Source organism: Salvelinus alpinus, chromosome 31 (assembly GCF_045679555.1).
Source record: "Salvelinus alpinus chromosome 31, SLU_Salpinus.1, whole genome shotgun sequence".
Taxonomy (NCBI): Eukaryota; Metazoa; Chordata; class Actinopteri; order Salmoniformes; family Salmonidae; genus Salvelinus; species Salvelinus alpinus.
In genome coordinates, this window is record NC_092116.1 from 20,037,304 (window position 1) to 20,058,939 (window position 21,636).

Below are 21,636 nucleotides of genomic sequence, written 5' to 3' on the forward strand. Positions count from 1 at the left end.
GAAATAATCTGTCTGTAAACAATTGTTGGATTAATTACTTGTGTCATGCACAAGTAGATGTCCTAACCGACTTGCCAAAACTATAGTTTGTTATTAACAAGAAATGTGTGGAGTGGTTGATAAACGAGGTTTAATGACTCCAACGTAAGTGTATGTAAACTTCCAACTTCAACTGTACATAAGTATTCACACCCATGAGTCAATACTTTGTAGAAGCACCTTTGCTGGCGATTACAGCTGTGAGTATTTTGGGATTAGTCTCTAAGAGCTTTGCCCAGTTGAAATTTACAATATTTGCCCATTATTCTTTTTAAAATTCTTCAAGCTATTTCAAGTTGATTGTTGATCATTGCTAGACAGACATTTTTAAGTCTTACCATAGATTTTCAAAGTCGATTTATGCAACAACAAAAACTGTACTAGACCACTTATGAACACTCAATGTCAACAGTTTTAAATCCCCATTGGCCTCATGGTGAAATCCCTGAGCAGTTTCCTTCCTCTCCAGCAACTGACTTAGGAAGGACGCCTTTATCTTTGTCGTGACTAGTTGTATAGATACACCATCCAAAGCCTAATTAGTAACTTCACCATGCTCAAAGGGATATTCAGTGGCTGCTTTTTATTTTGTTTTATTTTTAACACATCTACCAATTGATGCCCTTCTTTGTGAGGCATTGAAAAACCTCCCTGGTCTTTGTGCTTGAATCTGTGCTTGAAATTCACTACTCGATTGAGGGAGCTTACATATAATTGTATGTGTGGGGTATAGAGATGGAGTAGTCATTCAAAAATCATGTTAACCACTATTACTGAACACAGAATAAGTCTATGCAACTTATTATGCAATTTGTTAAGCACATTTTTACTCCTGAAATTATTTAGGCTTGGCATAACAAAGTGGAATAATTATTGACTTAAAAAAAAGAAAGATCTTCAAACAAAATTCCACTTTGGCAAGATGGGGTATTGTGTGTTGATCAGTGACAGAAAATGTCAATTTAATCCATTTTAAATTCAGGCTGTAACACAACATAATGTCTAAAAAGTAGAGTGGTGTGAACACATTCTGGAGGTGTTGTAAATAGCAGAAATAGGAAGTTGACGCTATAAGTAAGACGCTATGTCAGAGAGGAACAGGCTCCATTTTAAAAGTCCTGTTGAAGATGATACGTGTAGAACTTTTAGTTCTCTCTCTCCTAACAGTCTTATCAGGTAGGCTGCTTACTGTACTTTTCCATTTTGCTTGGTAGTGTTGAGGGCTATTCTAAATGTCTGTCGTTGTTGATATTGTCTGTCATCTTTGAGAAATTAGCTACAAGAGGCAGGATTGGGGTGAATTCCATTTCAATCTAGGATGTCAATTGAAATTATATTACTGGAATTTAAAGAAAATCTTTGAATTGGACTTTTAAATTATCTTCTGAATTTAAATGGGATTGACCTCAAACCCTGACGAGGGCACTTGCCATGATGTCATCCTTATCACTTTAAGAAATCTAATGGTGTGCAGTGGTGTAAAGTACTTAATTAAGTAAAAATACTTTAAAGTACTACTTACGTCATTTTTTGGGGTATCTGTACTGTACTTTACTATTTATATTTTTGACAACTTTAACTTTTACTCCACTACATTCCTAATGAAAATGAAATAATTTTACTCCATATATTTTCCCTGACACCCAAAAGTACTATTACATTTTAAATGCTTAGCAGGACAGAACATTATTCTAATTCACACACTTATCAAGAGGACATCCCTGGTAATCCCTACTGCCTCTGTAGTCAATTTGAGCAATTACATTAACTTTTTGTACTAAAGTATATTTAAAACCAAATACTTTTAGACTTTTACTCAAGTAGAATTTAACTGGGTGACTATAGGTTTTCTCAATTGCATTTAACGTACTGTATCCATAGCAGAACAGCAATGATCAACTGATCAAATACATGTATAGAACTTCTGATCAGTTTCTTGCCTTCGTACCTGACTTGCATATGTTAGATCACCTTTTACAAAATATTAAATGCAAATGGCATAACTGAATACACAATTCACTGCTAAGTGTTTTGTTCACAGAACATAAACACATTGTTTTCATCAGAAGAGAAATGTCTGCAATTTTGTTCACTGTTTCCGTCAATCAGTAAATACTACAGCACGGAATTGTAAATACTCTCATCAGTGTCAAACCATGTACAATATATGTAAAGATCTAGGCATGAAGAGATGCAGAGACTCAAGTTGTGTTACCTATATGTAACTTTGGGTTACTCCTATGTGTCCAACATTGTGAGCTTCCATTATAGAGCTTTGCTTTGGTGTGGATCGAGGCCTCTGTTGTGTTGCTCCAGTCTATTCACCTCTCCTTTCTATTTCTATTGTGGATTGTGTTTCCGTATGCCAATGGAAAGTCTACAAAACTATGAGAAAACCAACCTTTGTTTTGAATACATGGAATTTAATTGTGATGATACTGATGAATTAATCCTGTACACAATGTTCTTATTTTAATACTTAAAAAAAAATCTGTAATAATATTTGATTTGATGTGTATGAAATAGTTTGGTGATCTATGCATAAAATGGAGAGAAATTTCCCATAATGTTGCACCTTTGAATAGTTATACTTCCAATTTTGAACATCATGATTTAGTGACTGCAAATTGTTTTTATTGATCTAATGGGATTTTTAAAACCTACTGTTTTGTCTGCTTGGACTCAAGAGATAAGTGTGGTTGCGTTCATCTTGTTGCAGGGAGTCGTGTTCTTTTGATGAATGTATTTGCAATTTTGAAGTATAATATAGTTTGGATGAATGCATTTACGTTTTGAGAAGGCAAATACATTTTGAAAAATGTGTTTCCTGTTTTTTAAAAGGCCACAGAGTTCTGTGTCTTGACAACATTGTTCTAGCTTTGATACAATGTGTTAAAGGTTAAGATACCAAATCCTCCATTTGATATGTATTGCGAAAGTCTCACCACATGATCGAAACAGAAAAAGGAAACTCAGAGAAAGTTCCAAATTTAAAAAAACATGGTCATGTGAATGATGTCCTATGTGTCCTAAATCTATACTTTTCTTGTTTCAATTAATGGACAGTTATCATAAAACCTGCTATGCAGTTTTTTCTGCTGAATAATAATTAATTTAGCTAATAATGTATATAGTAATTTATGTTGATACCATCAGAATATTGATGATTATTATTTTATATCCAAAGAGAAACATATACTGTTATATTGCTATTATACAAATGATGTGTTTCATCTAGTTATTCCTGTACACATTACCACCACCATCAGAACAGACATTCTAGTACAGTAACAGATTGGTTGTTATGTTTCAGTGGTGATAGGAGATACCATTGGTTACCTGGGAGAGTCTGTCACCTTATCCTCTGGAGCCAATCCATCCTGGCACATCACCAAGATAACGTGGTCCATATACAACAACGACACCTGGATCGCAACATTCAAGGGCAAAAATAGCAACACAGAATGGTTCAGGCAGTTTAAGAGTCGACTGAGTCTCAACACCTCGTCTGGTGACTTGGAGATCAGAGATGTTCGGAGAGGGGATGAACTGGTCTACTCTGTCCTCCTCACACACAGTCAGGGGGAGCAGCAGATCAGTAAGGTACCGCTCACTGTGACAGGTAAGGGTCTCAATCACAACTGTACCCGGTTTTAAAGGTGTACTCTGTAAGATCTATACAAGATTTGCCTCTAGGGGTGCAAAGTGAGCAAAAATGTCAAGGGTCCCCAAAAATGTAACTCATTGGACATTAATCACCCTCCACAGTTTGGGAATTTTACATTTTGTACATTTCACTAGTTTGCCAGCCTATTATAGACAAAACTGTTCTTTAAAATAATTTCAAAGTGTTCATTTTTATCTCTACTTTATTCAAATTTCCTTGCCAGTTTTGTGTATATAAAATGTGTTATCTATTTACATGAACTTCCTTTGTTTCTCTTCAAATGTCCAGAGCGTCTCGTTGAGCCTAGTGTTCGAAAGGTCTTCAGCGTTTTGAAGGACGGACTCTGTGTGATGGCTCTTCAGTGCTCCTCTTCGGTGAAGGACACCAGCTTTTCTTGGGAACCAGAGGCTTCGTTTGACGGCGCCTTCTGGAGGGGGAGTCCCAACACCAACGTCTCTATTGTCTGGACGTCTTACAGCCCCAACAGAAATGTCACCTTCATCTGTACTGCCAGCAACGGGCTCACTAACGCATCTAAGGTTGTGAGGGAGACATGCCAAGGTACAGTCATTTCTAGGGCCAGGATTTATTTCAGTAACACATGACCTGACCAGGAAAAAATGGTGTATTCATCAACCTTTGGGCGGGGAATTCTAACGCCAGCCAGCTATGCAGTGAGACAGGAAGGAATTATTGTAGATGCTTGTCATGCTTGCGGTTGAATTTTTGAACAAAGTGAGTCCTTACTTGTGTTCTTACCTTGCTACCATACATTTTTTCTCTCCCTATGTCTTCAGATGAACAGCCCAAGCCTGACGTGGTGGTGGAGGGAGAGAACCGCGTCCCCGGGATCGTAAAGTTGCTCTTAGGATTTCTGTTCGGATGTCTTTTAACATATATTTTCAGAGGTGAGTGGGAATTAAATGACAACACATTTTAATCTCTATCAAATTTCACAGTGCCTTGTGTATAAATATATGCTCCCTTAATTTAAATTCAAGCTGAAATGAAGACGCAATCTTTTGTGTACTAGGTGCAAAATAGAAGATATCACTGACTGGCTTGTTTTATGTCTATCATAGAGTCCCTCACATGCTTATCAACCAGGTTCAACAAGTAAGTAGCTTTTCTTTAGAATCTACTTCGCACTGGGCACAGACATCAATCAGTTGTCAACTAATGTGAATTCAACATGAAATCAACCCCCAAAAATCTGCATGTTATTGGATTTAGGTTCAAAGTTAGGTGGGAAAAAAAGATGAAATGCTCTTACGTTGATGATTTTTTGCAAATCCAATCACTTTCCCACATTGATTCAATCTCCTCACACATACTGTTTTGGAAACAATGTTGATTCAACCAGTGTTTGACCAGTGTTTATGTACATCACATGTCTGTACCAAGGTGTGTTGGTGTTTTTGGGCATTTTTACAGGAGTCAAAGCATCAACAAGGTGGGTCCTACACTTTCGGGAGTTGAAAAAAACTCCAGCCTACCTATAGAGAGGAGCTGAACATCGTAGCTGTCAAACCAAAACTCCAGCCTACCTATAGAGAGGAGCTGAACATCGTAGCCGTCAAACCAAAACTCCAGCCTACCTATAGAGAGGAGCTGAACATCGAAGCTGTCAAACCAAAACTCCAGCCTACCAATAGAGAGGAGCTGAACATCGAAGCTGTCAAACCAAAACTCCAGCCTACCTATAGAGAGGAGCTGAACATCGTAGCTGTCAAACCAAAACTCCAGCCTACCAATAGAGAGGAGCTGAACATCGAAGCTGTCAAACCAAAACTCCAGCCTACCAATAGAGAGGAGCTGAACATCGAAGCTGTCAAACCAAAACTCCAGCCTACCTATAGAGAGGAGCTGAACATTGTAGCCGTCAAACCAAAACTCCAGCCTACCTATAGAGAGGAGCTGAACATCGTAGCTGTCAAACCAAAACTCCAGCCTACCAATAGAGAGGAGCTGAACATCGTAGCTGTCAAACCAAAACTCCAGCCTACCTATAGAGAGGAGCTGAACATCATCGCTGTCAAACCAAAACTCCAGCCTACCAATAGAGAGGAGCTGAACATCGTAGCTGTCAAACCAAAACTCCAGCCTACCTATAGAGAGGAGCTGAACATCGTAGCCGTCAAACCAAAACTCCAGCCTACCTATAGAGAGGAGCTGAACATTGTAGCCGTCAAACCAAAACTCCAGCCTACCTATAGAGAGGAGTTGAATATCGAAGTAGTCAAACCAAAACTACAGCCTCTGTCACATGAACTTTTTAGTTTTTTGCAACTTTTCAGGAAAGTTAGGAACGAATATGCACAGGCAGTTAGGAAAGCAAAGGCTAGCTTTTTCAGAATTTATTTTGCATCCTGTAGCATAAACTCCAAAAAGTTCTGGGACACTGTAAAGTCCATGGAGAATAAGAGCACCTCCTCCCTGTTGCCCATTGAGGCTAGGAAACACTGTCACCACCGATAAATCTACGATAATCGAGAATTTCAAGAAGCGTTTCTCTACGGCTGGCTCCAGGTCATCTATACGTCTTTGCTAGGTGAATCCCCGCCTTACCTCAGCTCACTGGTCACAATAGCAGCACCCACCCGTAGCACACGCTCCAGCAGGTATATTTCACTGGTCATCCCCGAAGCCAACTCCTGCTTTGGCCGCCTTTCCTTCCAGTTCTCTGCTGCCAATGTCTGGAACGAACTGCAAAAATCCCTGAAGTTGGAGACTCATATCTCCCTCACTAACTTTAAGCATCAGCTGTCAGAGCAGCTTACAGATCATTGCACCTGTACATAGTCCATCTGTAAATAGCCCACCCAACTACCTCATCCCCATATTGTTATTTTTTCATTGTTGCTCCTTTGTACACCAGTATTTCTACTTGCACATTCATCTTCTGCTCATCTATCACTCGAGTGTTGAATTGCTAAATTGTAATTATTTTGCCACTATGGCCTATTTATTGTCTTACCTCCCTAATCTTACTTCATTTGCACACACTATATATAGACTTTTCTATTGTGTTATTGACTGTACATTTGCTAATTCCATGTGGAACTCTGTGTTGTTTCTGTCGCACTGTTTTGCTTTATCTTGGTCTCAGTTGTAAATGACAACTTGTTCTCAACTGGCCTACCTGGTTAAATAAAGGTGAAATAAATAAAACATTTATCAAAATAAATATACACCTCTTCTGAAAGGCCCCAGAGTCTGCAACACCACTAAGCAAGGGGTACGACCAAGCAAGCGACACCATGAAGACCAAGGAGCTCTCCAAACAGGTCAGAGACAAGTTGTGGAGAAGTACAGATCAGGGTTGGGTTATAAAAAAAATCCGAAACTTTGAACATCCCACGGAGCACCATTAAATCCATTATTAAAAAATGGAAAGAATATGCCACCACAATAAACCTGCCAAGAGAGTACCACCCACCAAAACTCACGGACCAGGCAAGCAGGACATTAATCAGGAAAGCAAAGGCTAGCTTTTTCAATCAGAAATGTGCATCCTGTAGCACAAACTCCAAAAAGGGGAGACTCCCCAAACATATGGAAGAAGGTACTCTGGTCAGATGAGACTAAAATTTAGTTGTGCAAACCCAACACCTCTCATCACCCGAGAGCACCATCCCCACAATGAAGCATGGTGGTGGCAGCATCATGCTGTGGGGATGTTTTTCATCGGCAGAGACTGGAAACTGGTCAGAATTGAAGGAATGATGGATGGTGCTAATTACAGGGAAATTCTTGAGGGAAACCTGTTATAGTCTTCCAGAGATTTGAGACTGGGACGGAGGTTCACCTTCCAGCAGGACAATGACCCTAAGCATACTGCTAAAGCAACACTCGAGTGGTTTAAGGGGAAACATGTTAATGTCTTGGAATGGCCTAGTCCAAGCCCAGATCTCAATCCAATTGAGAATCTGTGGTATGAGTTAAAGGATGTTGTACACCAGCGGAACCCATCCAACTTGAAGGAGCTGGTGCAGTTTTGCCTTGAAGAATGGGCAAAAATCCCAGTGGCAAGATGTGCCAAGCTTATAGAGACATACCCCACAAGACTTGCAGCTGTAATTTCTGCAAAAGGTGGCTCTACAAAGTAATGACTTTGCGGGGGTGAATAGTTATGCACGCTCAAGTTTTCTTTTTTGTGTGTCTTATTTCTTGCTTATTTCACAATAATACAAAAAATTGCATATTCAAAGGGGTAGGCATGTTGTGTAAATCAAATGATACAACCCCCCCCAAAAATCTATTTTAATTCCAGGTTGTAAGGCAACAAAATACAAAAAATGTCAAGGGGGGTGAATACTTTCGCAAGCCACTGTATGTTCCCCCACTCAAGCTACTGCCTACCCATACTAGCTCAATGCCTTATCATCTGATGCTGTTGAAGCCAATCGCCCAAGAATCTACCAGATCCTTTTGTTTTTGTGTTTGTTTTTTACAGTGACTTTGAGGTTCTTAAATGAAAGTGCTATATATAATACATATATTATTTTTATTCACACACCTGAAAAATTGATTTTTTTTTATTTCTGTTGTAATTCATGTGTTTCTATCACTTGAAGGTAGCTTTTCTCAAATACTGCACTCTTTTCTTTACTGTGAATCATTATATGATCTATGCATTATGATTGCTACAAATCATTATATTTATTAGGATGTTCTCTCCCTTTTCTCAATCTGTAAAGATGGTATTATTGTATTATTAAGGTCTATTCATTGTCTGATTTCACACAACAACAAAAGATAGTTTGTGAGCATATGCTTGAGGTGAATGTGGCCTATGTGATTTCTACAAAGCATGTCTGTGGAATGTAAAACGTTTTACTGTACAATAGGCACATCTAAAATACATACAAACATAAATAACTTGTTTTCAAACAGAAACACCGGTCATCTTTAAGAATATAGTTTTGAATTGCCATTAGTCGTTATTACACAAATATAAACAATTAATGCAACAATAGAATGCAATAGAACCTAACAAAAAGTTATGTAACTCTGAATATCTTGAAAATAACAAGTTGTACCACACAATGACCATGAACAGACGAAGGTTGCAGTTCTGAACAAGTAAGAAAATAAAAACAGTGATGTGCAGGTTGTGATAAAATGAAACATCTGTTACAGAAGGTACACATGTAGGATGCAGAGGGTGCAGAGGGTTCTATATCTATAGAAGCCCAGCTTATGACCACGTCCTGTTCAGCTCACAGTACTTCCTGGTAGGAAGAAGAGGGGGTTTCTGGCTGGCGTCCAAATGTGATCTTGTCATACAGAGTCTGCGGCTAAATGTTAAAAGCAACCAAGAACAAACTGTTTCAGCATTATGAAATGTATACAATTTCCAAGTAGACTACATAGTCTCCCTTTCACAGAGACTGTTTTATTTATGTTCAAAGATATCAGGTATGACCATTCATGTCTCGCTCTCACCATGTTCAGTATTGGGACAGCCAGATCTTCTACGGTCTCATAGATGGACATTAGCTGACTGTTTGATCTTGTCTGGAATAAAAACAGCAAAAGGTACTTAAACCCATAAACAAAATGGATGAATATTGCACAAAAACATAAAAATACTGCTAAAAAATACACAGCAATCAACAATTACAGTACACAGTATAGTGTAATACAGTACACAAACATGGGTCGTTCCACGAAAGAGTGCCTGGACATCAGAGACAGTCTCCATAGTTACCAGTTGATACATACAGTTGAAGTCGGAAGTTTGCATACACCTTAGCCAAATACATTTAAACTCAGTTTTTCACAATTCCTGACATTTAATCCTAGTACAAATTACCTGTCTTAGGTCAGTTAGGATCACCACTTTATTTTTAGAATGTGAAATGTCAGAATAATAATAGAGAGAATGATTTATTTCAGCTTTTATTTCTTTCATCACATTCCCTGTGGGTCAGAAGTTTATATGCACTCAATTAGTATTTGATAGAATTGCCTTTAAATTGTTTAACTTGTGTCAAATGTTTCGGGTAGCCTTCCACAAACTTCCCACAATAAGTTGGGTGAATTTTGGCCCATTCCTCCTGACAGAACTGGTGTAACTGAGTCTGGTTAGTTGGCCTCCATACGCTTTTTCAGTTCTCCCCACAAATTTTCTATAGGTTTGAGGTCAGGGCTTTGTGATGGCCACTTCAATACCTTGACTTTGTTGTCCTTAAGCCATTTTGCCACAACTTTGGAAGTATGCTTGGGGTCATTGTCCATTTGGAAGACCCATTTGTGACCAAGCTTTAACTTCCTGACTGATGTCTTGAGATGTTGCTTCAATATATCCACATAATTTTCCTCCTTCATGATGCCATCCATTTTGTGAAGTGCACCAGTCCCTCCTGCAGCAAAGCACCCCCTCAACATGATGCTGCCACCCCCGTGCTTCACGGTTGGGATGGTGTTCTTCGGCTTGCAAGTCTCCCCCTTTTTCCTCCAAACATAACGATGGTCATTATGGCCAAACAGTTCTATTTTTGTTTCATCAGACCAGAGGACAAATCTCCAAAAAGTACGATCTTTGTCCCCATGTGCAGTTGCAAACCATAGTCTGGCTTTTTATGGCGGTTTTGGAGCAGTGGCTTCTTCCTTGCTGAGCGGTCATTCAGATTATGTCGATATAGGACTCGTTTTACTGTGGATATAGATACTTTTGTACCTGTTTCCTCCGGCATCTTCACAAGGTCCTTTGCTGTTGTTCTGGGATTGATTTGCACTTTTCGCACCAAAGTACGTTCAACTCTAGGAGACAGATTGCGTCTCCTTCCTGAGCGGAATGACGGCTGCGTGGTCCCATGGTGTTTATACTTGCGTACTATTGTTTGTACAGATGAAGGTGGTACCTTCAGCCTTTTGGAAATTGCTCCCAAAGGATAAACCAGACTTTTGGAGGTCTACAATTGTTTTTCTGAGGTCTTGGCTGATTTCTTTTGATTTTCCCATGATGTCATGCAGTGAGTTTCACAGGTACACCTCTAATTGACTCAAATGATGTCATTTAGCCTATCAGAAGCTTCTAAAGTCATGACATCATTTTCTGGAATTTTCCAAGCTGTTTAAAGGCACAGTCAACTTAGTGTATGTAAACTTCTGACCCACTGGAATTGTGATACAGTGAATTATAAGTGAAATAATCTGTCTGTAAACAATTGTTGGAAAAATTACTTGTGTCATGCACAAAGTAGATGTCCTAACCGTCTTGCCCAAACTATAGTTTGTTAACAAGAAATTTGTGGAGTGGTTGAAAAAACAGTTTTAATGACTCCAACCTAAGTGTATGTAAACTTTCGACTTCAACTGTATAATCCAGAGGAACATCCCATTAATATTTTTTTATATTTTATTTTACATTTTATCCCCTTTTCTCCCCAATTTTCGTGGTATCCAATCGCTAGTAATTACTATCTTGTCTCATCGCTACAACTCCCGTACGGGCTCGGGAGAGACGAAGGTCGAAAGCCACGCGTCCTCCGAAGCACAACCCAACCAAGCCGCACTGCTTCTTAACACAGCGCGCCTCCGACGCCCAATTGTGTGTCGCCCCACGGACCTCCCGGTCGCGGCCGGCTGCGACAGAGCCTGGGCGCGAACCCAGAGACTCTGGTGGCGCAGCTAGCACTGCGATGCAGTGCCCTAGACCACTGCGCCACCCGGGAGGCCCCATCCCATTAATATTTTATGTATAAATTGTAAATTGTAAATCTTAATTTTAAAAGGCTGTCATATTACATGAAATACCCTTTAGACTACGTGGAAAATTCCATAAATATGCATTTTTATATGAATACAAATTTGCTAAAGTGGCAAAATTGAAAATGTCCCTTCGTGCACCCTGCTTGGTTGGGTTGTGCTAGGAAGATTATTTTTTATTTTTTTACTTTTACCCCCTTTTTCGTGATATCCAATTGGTAGCTACCGTCTTGTCTCATTGCTGCAACTCCCATACGGACTCTAGAGAAACGAAGGTTGAGAGCCATGCGTCCTCCAAAACACGACCCTGCCAAGCTTCACTGCTTTTTGACACACTGCTCGCTTAACCCGGAATCCAGCCGCAACAATGTGTTGGAGGAAACACACTTAATATGCACTTACTATGGTATATATTTAAAAAAAATACCTCTGAGATTGGAAAACATGTTTTTCAGGGAGTTGAACATGCTTTTTATGACAGAATGTAAACATTTTGTGAAATCTACGACTTTCTTTTGACTAAGATACGCTTTCTCAAAAGGCACTAAATTGGTAGAAGGGCTAGGGTTACAAAATTACCGGTAATTTACCAAAGCTTTCTGAATCTTCAGTAATTTTGGTAGTCAACAGAAAATATATGTCAATCTATGGTAAATTTGGTAATTTATATTTGAATAACTTTAAAAAAGATATATTACATATAGTATTCCTTTTTATATATATATCTGTGTCCCAGTGGTGGAAAAAGTACCCAATTGTCATACTTGAGTAAAAGTAAAGATACCTTAGTAGAAAATGCCTCAAGTAAAAGTGAAAGTCACCCAGTAAAATACTACAATAAAAAGTATTTGGTTTTAAATATACTTAAGTATGAAAGGTAATTGCTAAAATATCAAATTGCTAATTGCTAAAATATCAAAATTCAAAGTATTAATAATTTCAAATTTCTTATATTAAGCTAACCAGATGGCACAATTTTCTTGTTTTTTAAATTTACTGATAGCCTTGGGCACACTCCAACACTCAGACATAATTTACAAGCAAAGTATTTGTGTTTGGTGAGTCCCCCAAATCAGAGGCAGTAAGGATGACCAGGGATGTTCCCTTGATAAGTGCATGAATAGGACCATTTTCCTGTCCTGCTAAGTATTCAAAATGTAACGAGTACTTTTGGGTGTCAAGGATAATGTATGGAGAAAAAAGTACATTATTTTCTTTAGGAATGTAGTGGAATAAAAGTAAAAGTTGTCAAAAATATAAATAGTTAAGTAAAGTGCAGATACCCCAAAAAACTACTTAAGTAGTACTTTTAAGTACTTTACACCTCTGCTGTGTCCATATTGTCTGTGAGTTTCTAGTGGATAGACCATATGGTTCAAGAGAAAATAGAGTAATTCATAAAAAAAATAGCAATTAACTCTGTAACTCTTCTATTAACATTTTTCACAACAGACAACAGTATGACCCCATTATTTTTAAAGTGTGTAAAACAAATATAATGTCACGCCTGCTCCAGCTCCCCCTCTCTGGTGCGCGAGGGTGCCAGGCGGCCCATCATTACGCACACCTGTCACCATCGTTACTCGCTTCAGTGTTTCATGGGACTCCCCTGGACTTTATTGATTGCCTCCCCTATATCTGTCACTTCCTCAGTTTCTTCCCGTGTCTGCATTTACTTCGTTCTGTTATTAATTAAATATTCACTCCACATATAAAGGATATTTCATGCTGAAACCCTCATATTAAACATCAATGTTATTCACTAAGTTGATGGTTTATATTTCAGATACATTTTTACAGCTTTGTGATTCGATTTTTATATTTTAAAATCATCTTAATTAATTATTTCATATATTTTACATGTGATAAGGCCACACAGGGGGCCAGAGATAATTACAGACACATGTGAAAATCTGAAATACCCAGAAGGGGCACTAGTTACATAAATTACATAACAATCTTGAAAGTGACCAAAATTCTGGTAGTTTACTGGTTAACTTCGAAAGTTTCCAGCAATATTCCCTCCCTTTGCAACCGTGGGTGGAACGACCCACATGGGCTTAGACACATTCAGATACATAATAACGGCAATGCATACTCACATCTTTCATTCTTGTGTCGTCAGTTAGATCAGCTGTGTATGACAAGAACAAAATATCAAACAATCAGATAGATACCAAACCGGATATCTACAAACATACCCAAGAATGAATAAATTACACACTTATGAGGTTCCACACTCTTTTTCTGATATCCATAATATTCCCAAGGCCAACAATTTGGGTTAAGGGATACTAAGAATACTTCCAGAGCCTTAAATGTCACTTTAAGTATAGATGAGACCCCTATGCTGTACATACCCGTGTTACAGCGCCCCCTGCAGTAATACACTGCCACAGCTACAGTGAGGATCAGCACCACAGCGACGCCTACTGGTACCACGATGTAGATCCTATACCACTTCATCCATGTATCATACTCTATAACACAGATGTGATTAGACTGGTGTTTCTGAAACCTGCTCATGGAGACCCAAAGGGGTCCACGTTTTATTTCTTGCCCTAGACATGATTCCACTAATCAACTCATCATCATACCTTAGTGGAATCACTCCTGTAGTGTTAGAGCATTAACCTAAATGTGCACCCCTTTGGGTCCCCAGGACCAGGATTAACACTGACCAGTGGTTCCTAACTCCAGTCCTCTAGTACCCCAACAGCACACATTTTATGTTGTAGCACCAGAATGTATTTTTCCTAAATTAACTAATTGAGGGCCTGATGATTAATGACAAGTAGAATCATGTGTGCTTGTCACCGGAGCTTCAATACAAATGTGTACTGTTGGGGGTACTGGAGGACTGGAGCTGGGAACTACTGGATTAGACTATGCAATATGCTAAAGCCTACAGAGTTCCATATTATATCTACCCAATGTTATCACATGTACCACATAATACCGTATATTGTATCTACCCAAAGTCATCACATGTACCACATAATACTGTATATTATATCTACCCAATGTCATCACATGTATTACATAATACTGTATATATTATCTACCTAATGTCATCACAAGTTCTACACAATACTGTATATTATATCTACCCAATGTTACCACATTTACCACATAATACTGTATATATTATATCTACCCAATGTCATCACAAGTTCTACACAATACTGTATATTATATCTACCCAATGTTACCACATTTACCACATAATACTGTATATATTATCTACCCAATGTCATCACAAGTTCTACACAATACTGTATATTATATCTACCCAATGTCATCACATGTATTACATAATACTGTATATATTATCTACCCAATGTCATCACAAGTTCTACACAATACTGTACATTATATCTACCCAATGTCATCACATGTATTACATAATACTGTATATTACATCTACCCAATGTTATTATTATGATATCTAGTTACCTGGGGTGGTTGTGTCATTACTACACTTCACTGTTGTAGAGGCAGATTTCTCACTGACTGGGTTGGAGGCGTTGCAGGTTACACTGATGTCTCCGTCTGCTGGTGACAGAGAGAAGTGTATCTGCTGGTCATCCCTGTACGTCTCATTCCCTCTCTCCCAGGTGTAGGAGAGGTTGGAGCCGACTGACACGTTGCACAGCAGCCACACTGAACAGGACTGGTTGGCCAATAGCGTAATCTCCTTCTGGATCACCACCTTGGATATAGGCTCTGAGAGAGAGAGAGAGAGATAGAAACAGAGAGAGAAAACGAGAGAGAGAGAGGGAGAGAGAGAGAGAGAGGGAGAGAGAGAAAACGAGAGAGAGAGAGAGAAAACGAGAGAGAGAGAGAGAGAGCAAGAGAGAGAGAGAGAGATAGAGAGAGAGATAGAGAGATGGAGAGATAATCATTCTAAATGGACCATACCTTCAGGAGAAAGACTATACAAGATAAAACCTTGAGAAAGCACAAAGCATTCTACCATGGACTTGAAGATGGATGGTCTTGGTTGGAATCTGGCTTCTGTTTGATGCGGCAGAAACTAGAAATTCCCCTGAGTCTTGCAGTGTCAGTTCTTGGATTGTTAAACTGAAGTTACTGTCGTTCATCTCTAGTCTCCCCTTAAACTGTGATCTTGGTAAGGAAAAGTTCCCATCAAATTCTGCAATGACCATTTCTTTATACTTCCACTCCATTGACTTGATAGCTTCCCTTTCTAAGCCTGAGGGCAGCTCCACTGAGTCCCCCACTGCTTTGTTGAACAGAGAAATACCCACACCTGAAACACACAAATACACAACATGACATCCTGACAATGATCAATGGTTACACTTTACACTACAGGGCTCTTATTACTGTGTAATTATTGTTAATGAAAGTAGAGTGTAGAAAGTATTGTAATTACTCATGTTACACTGTACACAGTGTACCTACAGCCTACACAAATAATGGCACAATAATAGACTGCAATGTAAAGTCTTACCCCATCACTGAATAGATAATAATGGATTTCATTATTTAATGGGTTTCATACTTTACTTTATTCAAGTCCACTCCTCCCCCACATTCAGCAGAACAGGATGAGATTACAGGAAAAGAGAAGTGGGGCTGGATCTTTATAAATAAATGCTCCTCTGCTCACGTACAAATCAACTAAACTCAGCATAAAAATAAACTTCCCTTTTTCAGGACCCTGTCTTTCAAAGATAATTAGTAAAAATACAAATAACTTCACAGATCTTTAAACACTGTTTCCCATGCTTGTTCAATGAACCATAAACAATTAATGAACATGCACCTGTGGAACGGTCGTTAAGACACTAACAGCTTACAGATGGTAGGCAATTAAGGTCACAGTTATGAAAACGTAGGACGCTAAAGAGGCCTTTCAATTCACTCTGAAAAACACCAAATGAAAGATGCCCAGGGTCCCTGCTCATCTGCGTGAATGTGCGGATTTGCGTTTATCGTTGAAGGAATGAGCGCTACACCGAGGCCTGTACTCTGGAGCGGGATCGATTTGGAGGTGGAGGGTCCGTCATGGTCTGGGTGGTGTGTCACAGCATCATCAGACTGAGCTTGTTGTCATTGCAGGCAATCTCAATGCTGTGCGTTACAGGGAAGACATCCTACTCCCTCATGTGGTACCCTTCCTGCAGGCTCATCCTGACATGAACCTCCAGCATGACAATGCCACCAGCCATACTGCTCGTTCTGTGCGTGATTTCCTGCAAAACAGGAATGTCAGTGTTCTGCCATGGCCAGCGAAGAGCCAATCCCATTGAGCACGTCTGGGACCTGTTGGATCGGAGGGTGAGGGCTAGGGCTATTCCCCCCAAAAATGTCTGGGAACTTGCAGGTTTCATTGTGGAAGAATGTGGTAACATCTCACAGCAAGAACTGGCAAATCTGATGCAGTCCATGAGGAGGAGATGCACTGCAGTACTTAATGCAGCTGATGGCCACACCAGATGCTGACTGTTACTATTGATTTTGACCCCCCTTTGTTCAGGGACATATTATTCAATTTCTGTTAGTCACATGTCTGTGTGAACTTGTTCAGTTTATGTCTCAGTTGTTGAATCTTGTTATGTTCATACAAATAATTACACTTGTTAAGTTTGCTGAAAATAAACGCAGTTGACAGTGAGAGGACGTTTCATGTTTGCTGAGTTTATGTGGAAATGCAAACACCACATGTAAGAGACTTTGGATCCTTGAAAAGCGCTACATAAATGCCAAAGTTTATTATTATTATTGTTATTATTAGAATTTTTATTATTATTTGAACTATTATTATTATTACATAATGTGTTTACAGTGTAATTATGCACCAGAAATGCATCATACACTGCATGGGCAACATTATAAATACATGGCAGTCTACAATCAATCATATATTATTAACCTTTAAACAATGTTTTCTTTCATTAAGTAAGAATTAAAGAATACAGTTACAATGAAGCAGACTTTAATATGTAGGACATAACAGCAGTTGTTCTTGTCCTGCAGTGTAACTTATTATGCAAGAGTTATTTGGTCACACTTTATTTGGATAGTCCCAAATACAGTGCATTCAGAAAAGTATTCAGACCACTTTACTTTTTCCACACTTGTTACGTTACAGCGTTATTCTAAAATGGATAAAAAAATGGTTTCCCCCTCATCAAATCTACACAATACCCCATAATGACAAAACATAAACAGGTTTCTATAAATGTATGCAAATTTATATATAAAAACCCCCCTGAAATATTACATTTGCATAGGTATTCAGACCCTTTACTTAGTACTTTGTTGAAGCACCTTTGGCAGCGATTACAGCCTCGATTCTTCTTGGTTTTGACTCTGAAATCTTGGCACACCTGTATTTGGGCATTTTCTCCCATTCTTCTCTGCAGATCCTCTCAAGCTCTGTCAGGTTGGATGGGGACAGCTATTAACAGGTCTCTCTAGAGATGTTCGATCGGGTTGAAGTCCGGGCTCTGTCTGGGCCACTCAAGGACATTCAGAGACTTGTCCCCAAGCCACTCCTGCGTTGTCTTGGCTGTGTGTTTAGGGTCGTTGTCCTGTTAGAAGGCGAACCTTCGCCCAGGTCCGAGGTCCTGAGCGCTCTGGAGCAGGTTTTCATCAAGGATCTCTTTATACTTTGCTCTGTTCGTCTTTCCCTCGATCTTGACTAGTGTCCCAGTACTTGCCGCTGAAAAACATTCCCACAGCATGATGCTGCCACCACCATGCTTCACCGTAGAGATGGCGCCAGGTTCCTTCCAGATGTGATGGTTGGCATTCAGGCCACAGAGCTCAATCTTGATTTCATCAGAACAGAGAATATTGTTTCTCATGCTCTGAGATTCCTTTAGGTGTTTTTTGGCAGACTCCAAGAGGGTGTGCCTTTTACTGGGGAGTGGCTTCTGTCTGGCCACTCTACCATAAAGGCCTGATTGGTGAGGTGCTGCAGAGATGGGAGAAACTTCCAGAAGGACAACCATCTCCACAGAGGAACTCTGGAGCTCTGTCAGAATGACCATGGGGTTCTTTGTCACCTCCATGACCAAGGCCAGCTCTAGGAAGAGTTTTGGTGGTTCCAATCTTCCTCCATTTAAGAATGATCGAGGCCACTGTGTTCTTGGCGACCTTCAGTGCTGCAGACATTTTTTGGTACCATTCCCCAGATCTGTGTCTCGACACAATCCTGTCTCGGAGCTCTACGGACAATTCCTTCGACCTCATGGTTAGGTTTTTGCTCTGGCAACTGTGGGACCTTATGTAGACAGGTGTGTGCCTTTCCAAATTATGTCCAATCAATTTAATTTACCACAGGTGGACTCCAATGAAGTTGTAAAACATCTCAAGGATGATCAATGGAAACAGGATGAACCTGAGCTAAATTTCGAGTCTCATGGCAAATGGTCTGAATACTTATGCAAGTAAGGAATCCGTTTCTTAATTTTTTATATATTTTTTTTAAATTCTAAAAACCTGTCTTCACATTGTCATTATGAAGTATTGTGTGTAGATTGATGAGAATGTGTATTTATTTATTCAATTTTAGAACAAGGCTGTAACTTAAGAAAATGTGGAAAAGGGGAAGGGGTCTGAATACTTTCTGAATGCACTGTAGATGATCTACAGATGGTCATACTATCAACAAAATATAATTTGATAAGCATCTGCTTGCTAAAGTTAAGTTAAGGTTAGGTTTAAAATAATGTTTAGGGTAAAGGTTAAGGTTAGGATAAGGGTTAAAGTTAGTTAAAACCAACAAGGAAGTTAACCGTTTAATCCTAACTTTATCATGAAAGCAAGCAAATGTTATTGATACAAAACATGAGCAACAGAAAGTAAAGATTCCATACAATACTAACCATAGTGGAGGATAGAGAGTAGGAGTATTCCCTGTTTGGAGAAGGAGGAGAGGGGTCCAACAGACATCTCTGTTAGGAGTTGTATGTCTGTTTCCTCTGGCTGTACGTCCTCCCTATCTCTCTGTGACTGACTGGTAGCTAGAGACCCACAAACACACACTGAGAAGAGTAGAGAAAAGAGAATGACTTCCTTTGATGAGGGCTGCTGTTCTAGAATACTCCCGGTATGTTAGTTGAAAAGGAAGTCACACTCTATAGTCGTTCTCTGAAAATCCCCCTTCACTCAGCTTGAGAGTTAGACCATCAGGAGTGGGTGTGTTTGGGGTCTGTTACTGTGCTGATCAGACTGTTGGTATCAGAACAGTGTCTGTGTGTATTTTCATGTAGATGTTGCATGCCTGCAGAAGGGTTTGCATGAGTTATCTTCCATGCCCATTGCTCAGTGTGACTGAGGTACATGAAAAACTCGGCAACTTGTGTGTTTTTGGGAGGAAGTGGGTCCCAGCTTACTGACAAAGGTCCCCTTCTACGTTTCAGGTAACATCTTGTGTCACTTCCTGTCTGGTGATATCCGTGACACACACACACAGACACACTGTCAGACAGTCTATCTGTCTGTCTGAATGTAGAAAGTATTCAGACCCCTTGACCTTTTCCACATTTAGTTACATTACAGCCTTATTCTAAAATGGATTAAATACATGTTTGACATTTCTCTTCTAGTCTATCTATAATAGTATATAATATTCTATTCCGTTTCATTACCAGCGCTATTCCAATGTAATGCCAGACATTCAATTATAGAGTTTTGTTATCAGATATGTGGTTGAAACTGAAATGTTGCCACCGCAGCACTTTTCCTGGTTTGTTAAAGAGGAAGTGATACACAGTACCAGAACTGACCAGCTCATCAGAACTGCTGCAGAGAGGATATGACATTAGAAAAATGTCCTTTTCAGACACACCCTTCCCTAAAAAGTCATTATGAAAATCTCAATGTGTCTTCAGCTGATGGGGTACAGCAGTTGAACTAAGCTCATGAGGCATTTATAAGTTATATTCTTCAAGATTCAATGGGTATATGTGCACTTTTGTATACTTTTTAGCCAGTAGTTGTGAAAGTATCGCTCATGAGCCAAAAGTGGTCCTTGAAATTGCGTATTACGTCACATATGTGCAGATTGCTCTCTCTCTCACTCTGCTATGGGTGCATGATGTACCTCTTGCTAGAAGTCACTCATATGGCAAGGGGCTGAAGCTCATTGGTTGAACTCAAATTGCTAGGGGGCTGGCCCAGGTGGGGGAAATTAAGGGAAAACGGTGCAGCACAGCTTCCAGAAAAACCCCAGACTTCCTTGCTAATTAGGGTAAGACAGTACTTCTGCTCATACTACATATTACACTACAGTATATTTACAAAAATATGTGGACACCCCTTCAAATGAGTGGATTTGACTGTTTCAGCCACACCCGTTGCTGACAGGTCTATAAAATCAAGCACACAACCATGCAATCTCCATACCCAAACATTGGCAGTAGAATGGCCTTACTGAAGAGCTCAGTGACTTTCAACGTGACACCGTCATAGGATGCCACCTTTCCAACAAGTCATTTAGAAAGATTTCTGCCCTGCTAAAACTGCCCCGGTCAACTGTAAGTGCTGTTACTGTGAAGTGGAAACGTCTAGGAGCAACAACGGTTCAGTCGTGAAGTGGTAGGCCACATAACCTCACAGAACGGGTCCGCCGAGTGCTGAAGCACATAGTGCATGAAAATCGTGTGTCATCGGTTGCAACACTCACTAACGAGTTCCAAACTACCTCTGGAAGCAACATCAGCACAATAACTTTTAATCTGGAGCTTCATGAAATGGGTTGCCATGGCAGAGCATCCGCACACAAGCTTAAGATCCCCCACGTGTATTGCCAAGCATCGTCTGGAATCGTGTAAAGCTCACTGCCGTTGGACGCTGGATCAGTGGAAACATATTCTCTGGAGTGATGAATCAGTCTTCACCATCTGGCAGTCCGACGGACAAATCTGGGTTTGGCGGATGCAAGAAAAACGCTACCTGCCCCAATGCATAGTGCCAACTGTAAAGTTGGGTGGAGGAGGAATAATGGTTGGGGCTGTTTTTCATGGTTCGGGCTAGGCCCTTCAGTTACAGTGAAGGAAAATCTTAACGCTACAGCATACAATAACATTCTAGACAATTCTGTGCTTCCAACTTTGTGGCAACAGTTTGGGGAAGGCCCTTTCCTGTTTCAGCACGACAATGCGCCCGTGCACAAAGTGAGGTCCATACAGAAATGTTTTGTCGAGATCGGTGTGTAAGAACTTGACTGGCCTGCA

General features: G+C 39.8%; 2 protein-coding genes across 3 annotated transcripts; one reads left to right on the forward strand and one right to left on the reverse strand.

The window, feature by feature from the left end:
• Positions 1-1,061: 1,061 nt before the first annotated feature.
• On the forward strand, positions 1,062-8,818 carry LOC139561425 (SLAM family member 8-like). Of its 2 annotated transcripts, none has more exons than XM_071378499.1 (6): positions 1,062-1,215; positions 3,353-3,661; positions 3,995-4,267; positions 4,504-4,614; positions 4,789-4,822; positions 5,111-8,818. In XM_071378499.1, exons 1-6 carry the CDS (start codon positions 1,167-1,169, stop codon positions 5,217-5,219), a joined length of 885 nt encoding a protein of 294 aa, XP_071234600.1. In that variant the 5' UTR covers positions 1,062-1,166; the 3' UTR covers positions 5,220-8,818. The 2 variants fall into 2 exon arrangements, with proteins under 2 accessions (XP_071234600.1, XP_071234601.1); XM_071378500.1 differs by having other exon boundaries at positions 5,141-8,818.
• LOC139561423 (SLAM family member 8-like) lies at positions 8,523-19,652 on the reverse strand. Its single transcript, XM_071378498.1, has 7 exons — positions 19,285-19,652; positions 15,399-15,695; positions 14,879-15,148; positions 13,783-13,902; positions 13,525-13,556; positions 9,155-9,226; positions 8,523-9,006 (listed from the first exon to the last, which is right to left on the reverse strand). The coding sequence occupies exons 1-7, from the start codon at positions 19,349-19,351 to the stop codon at positions 8,929-8,931; spliced, it is 936 nt and encodes a 311-aa protein (XP_071234599.1). The 5' UTR covers positions 19,352-19,652; the 3' UTR covers positions 8,523-8,928.
• Positions 19,653-21,636: the final 1,984 nt, after the last annotated feature.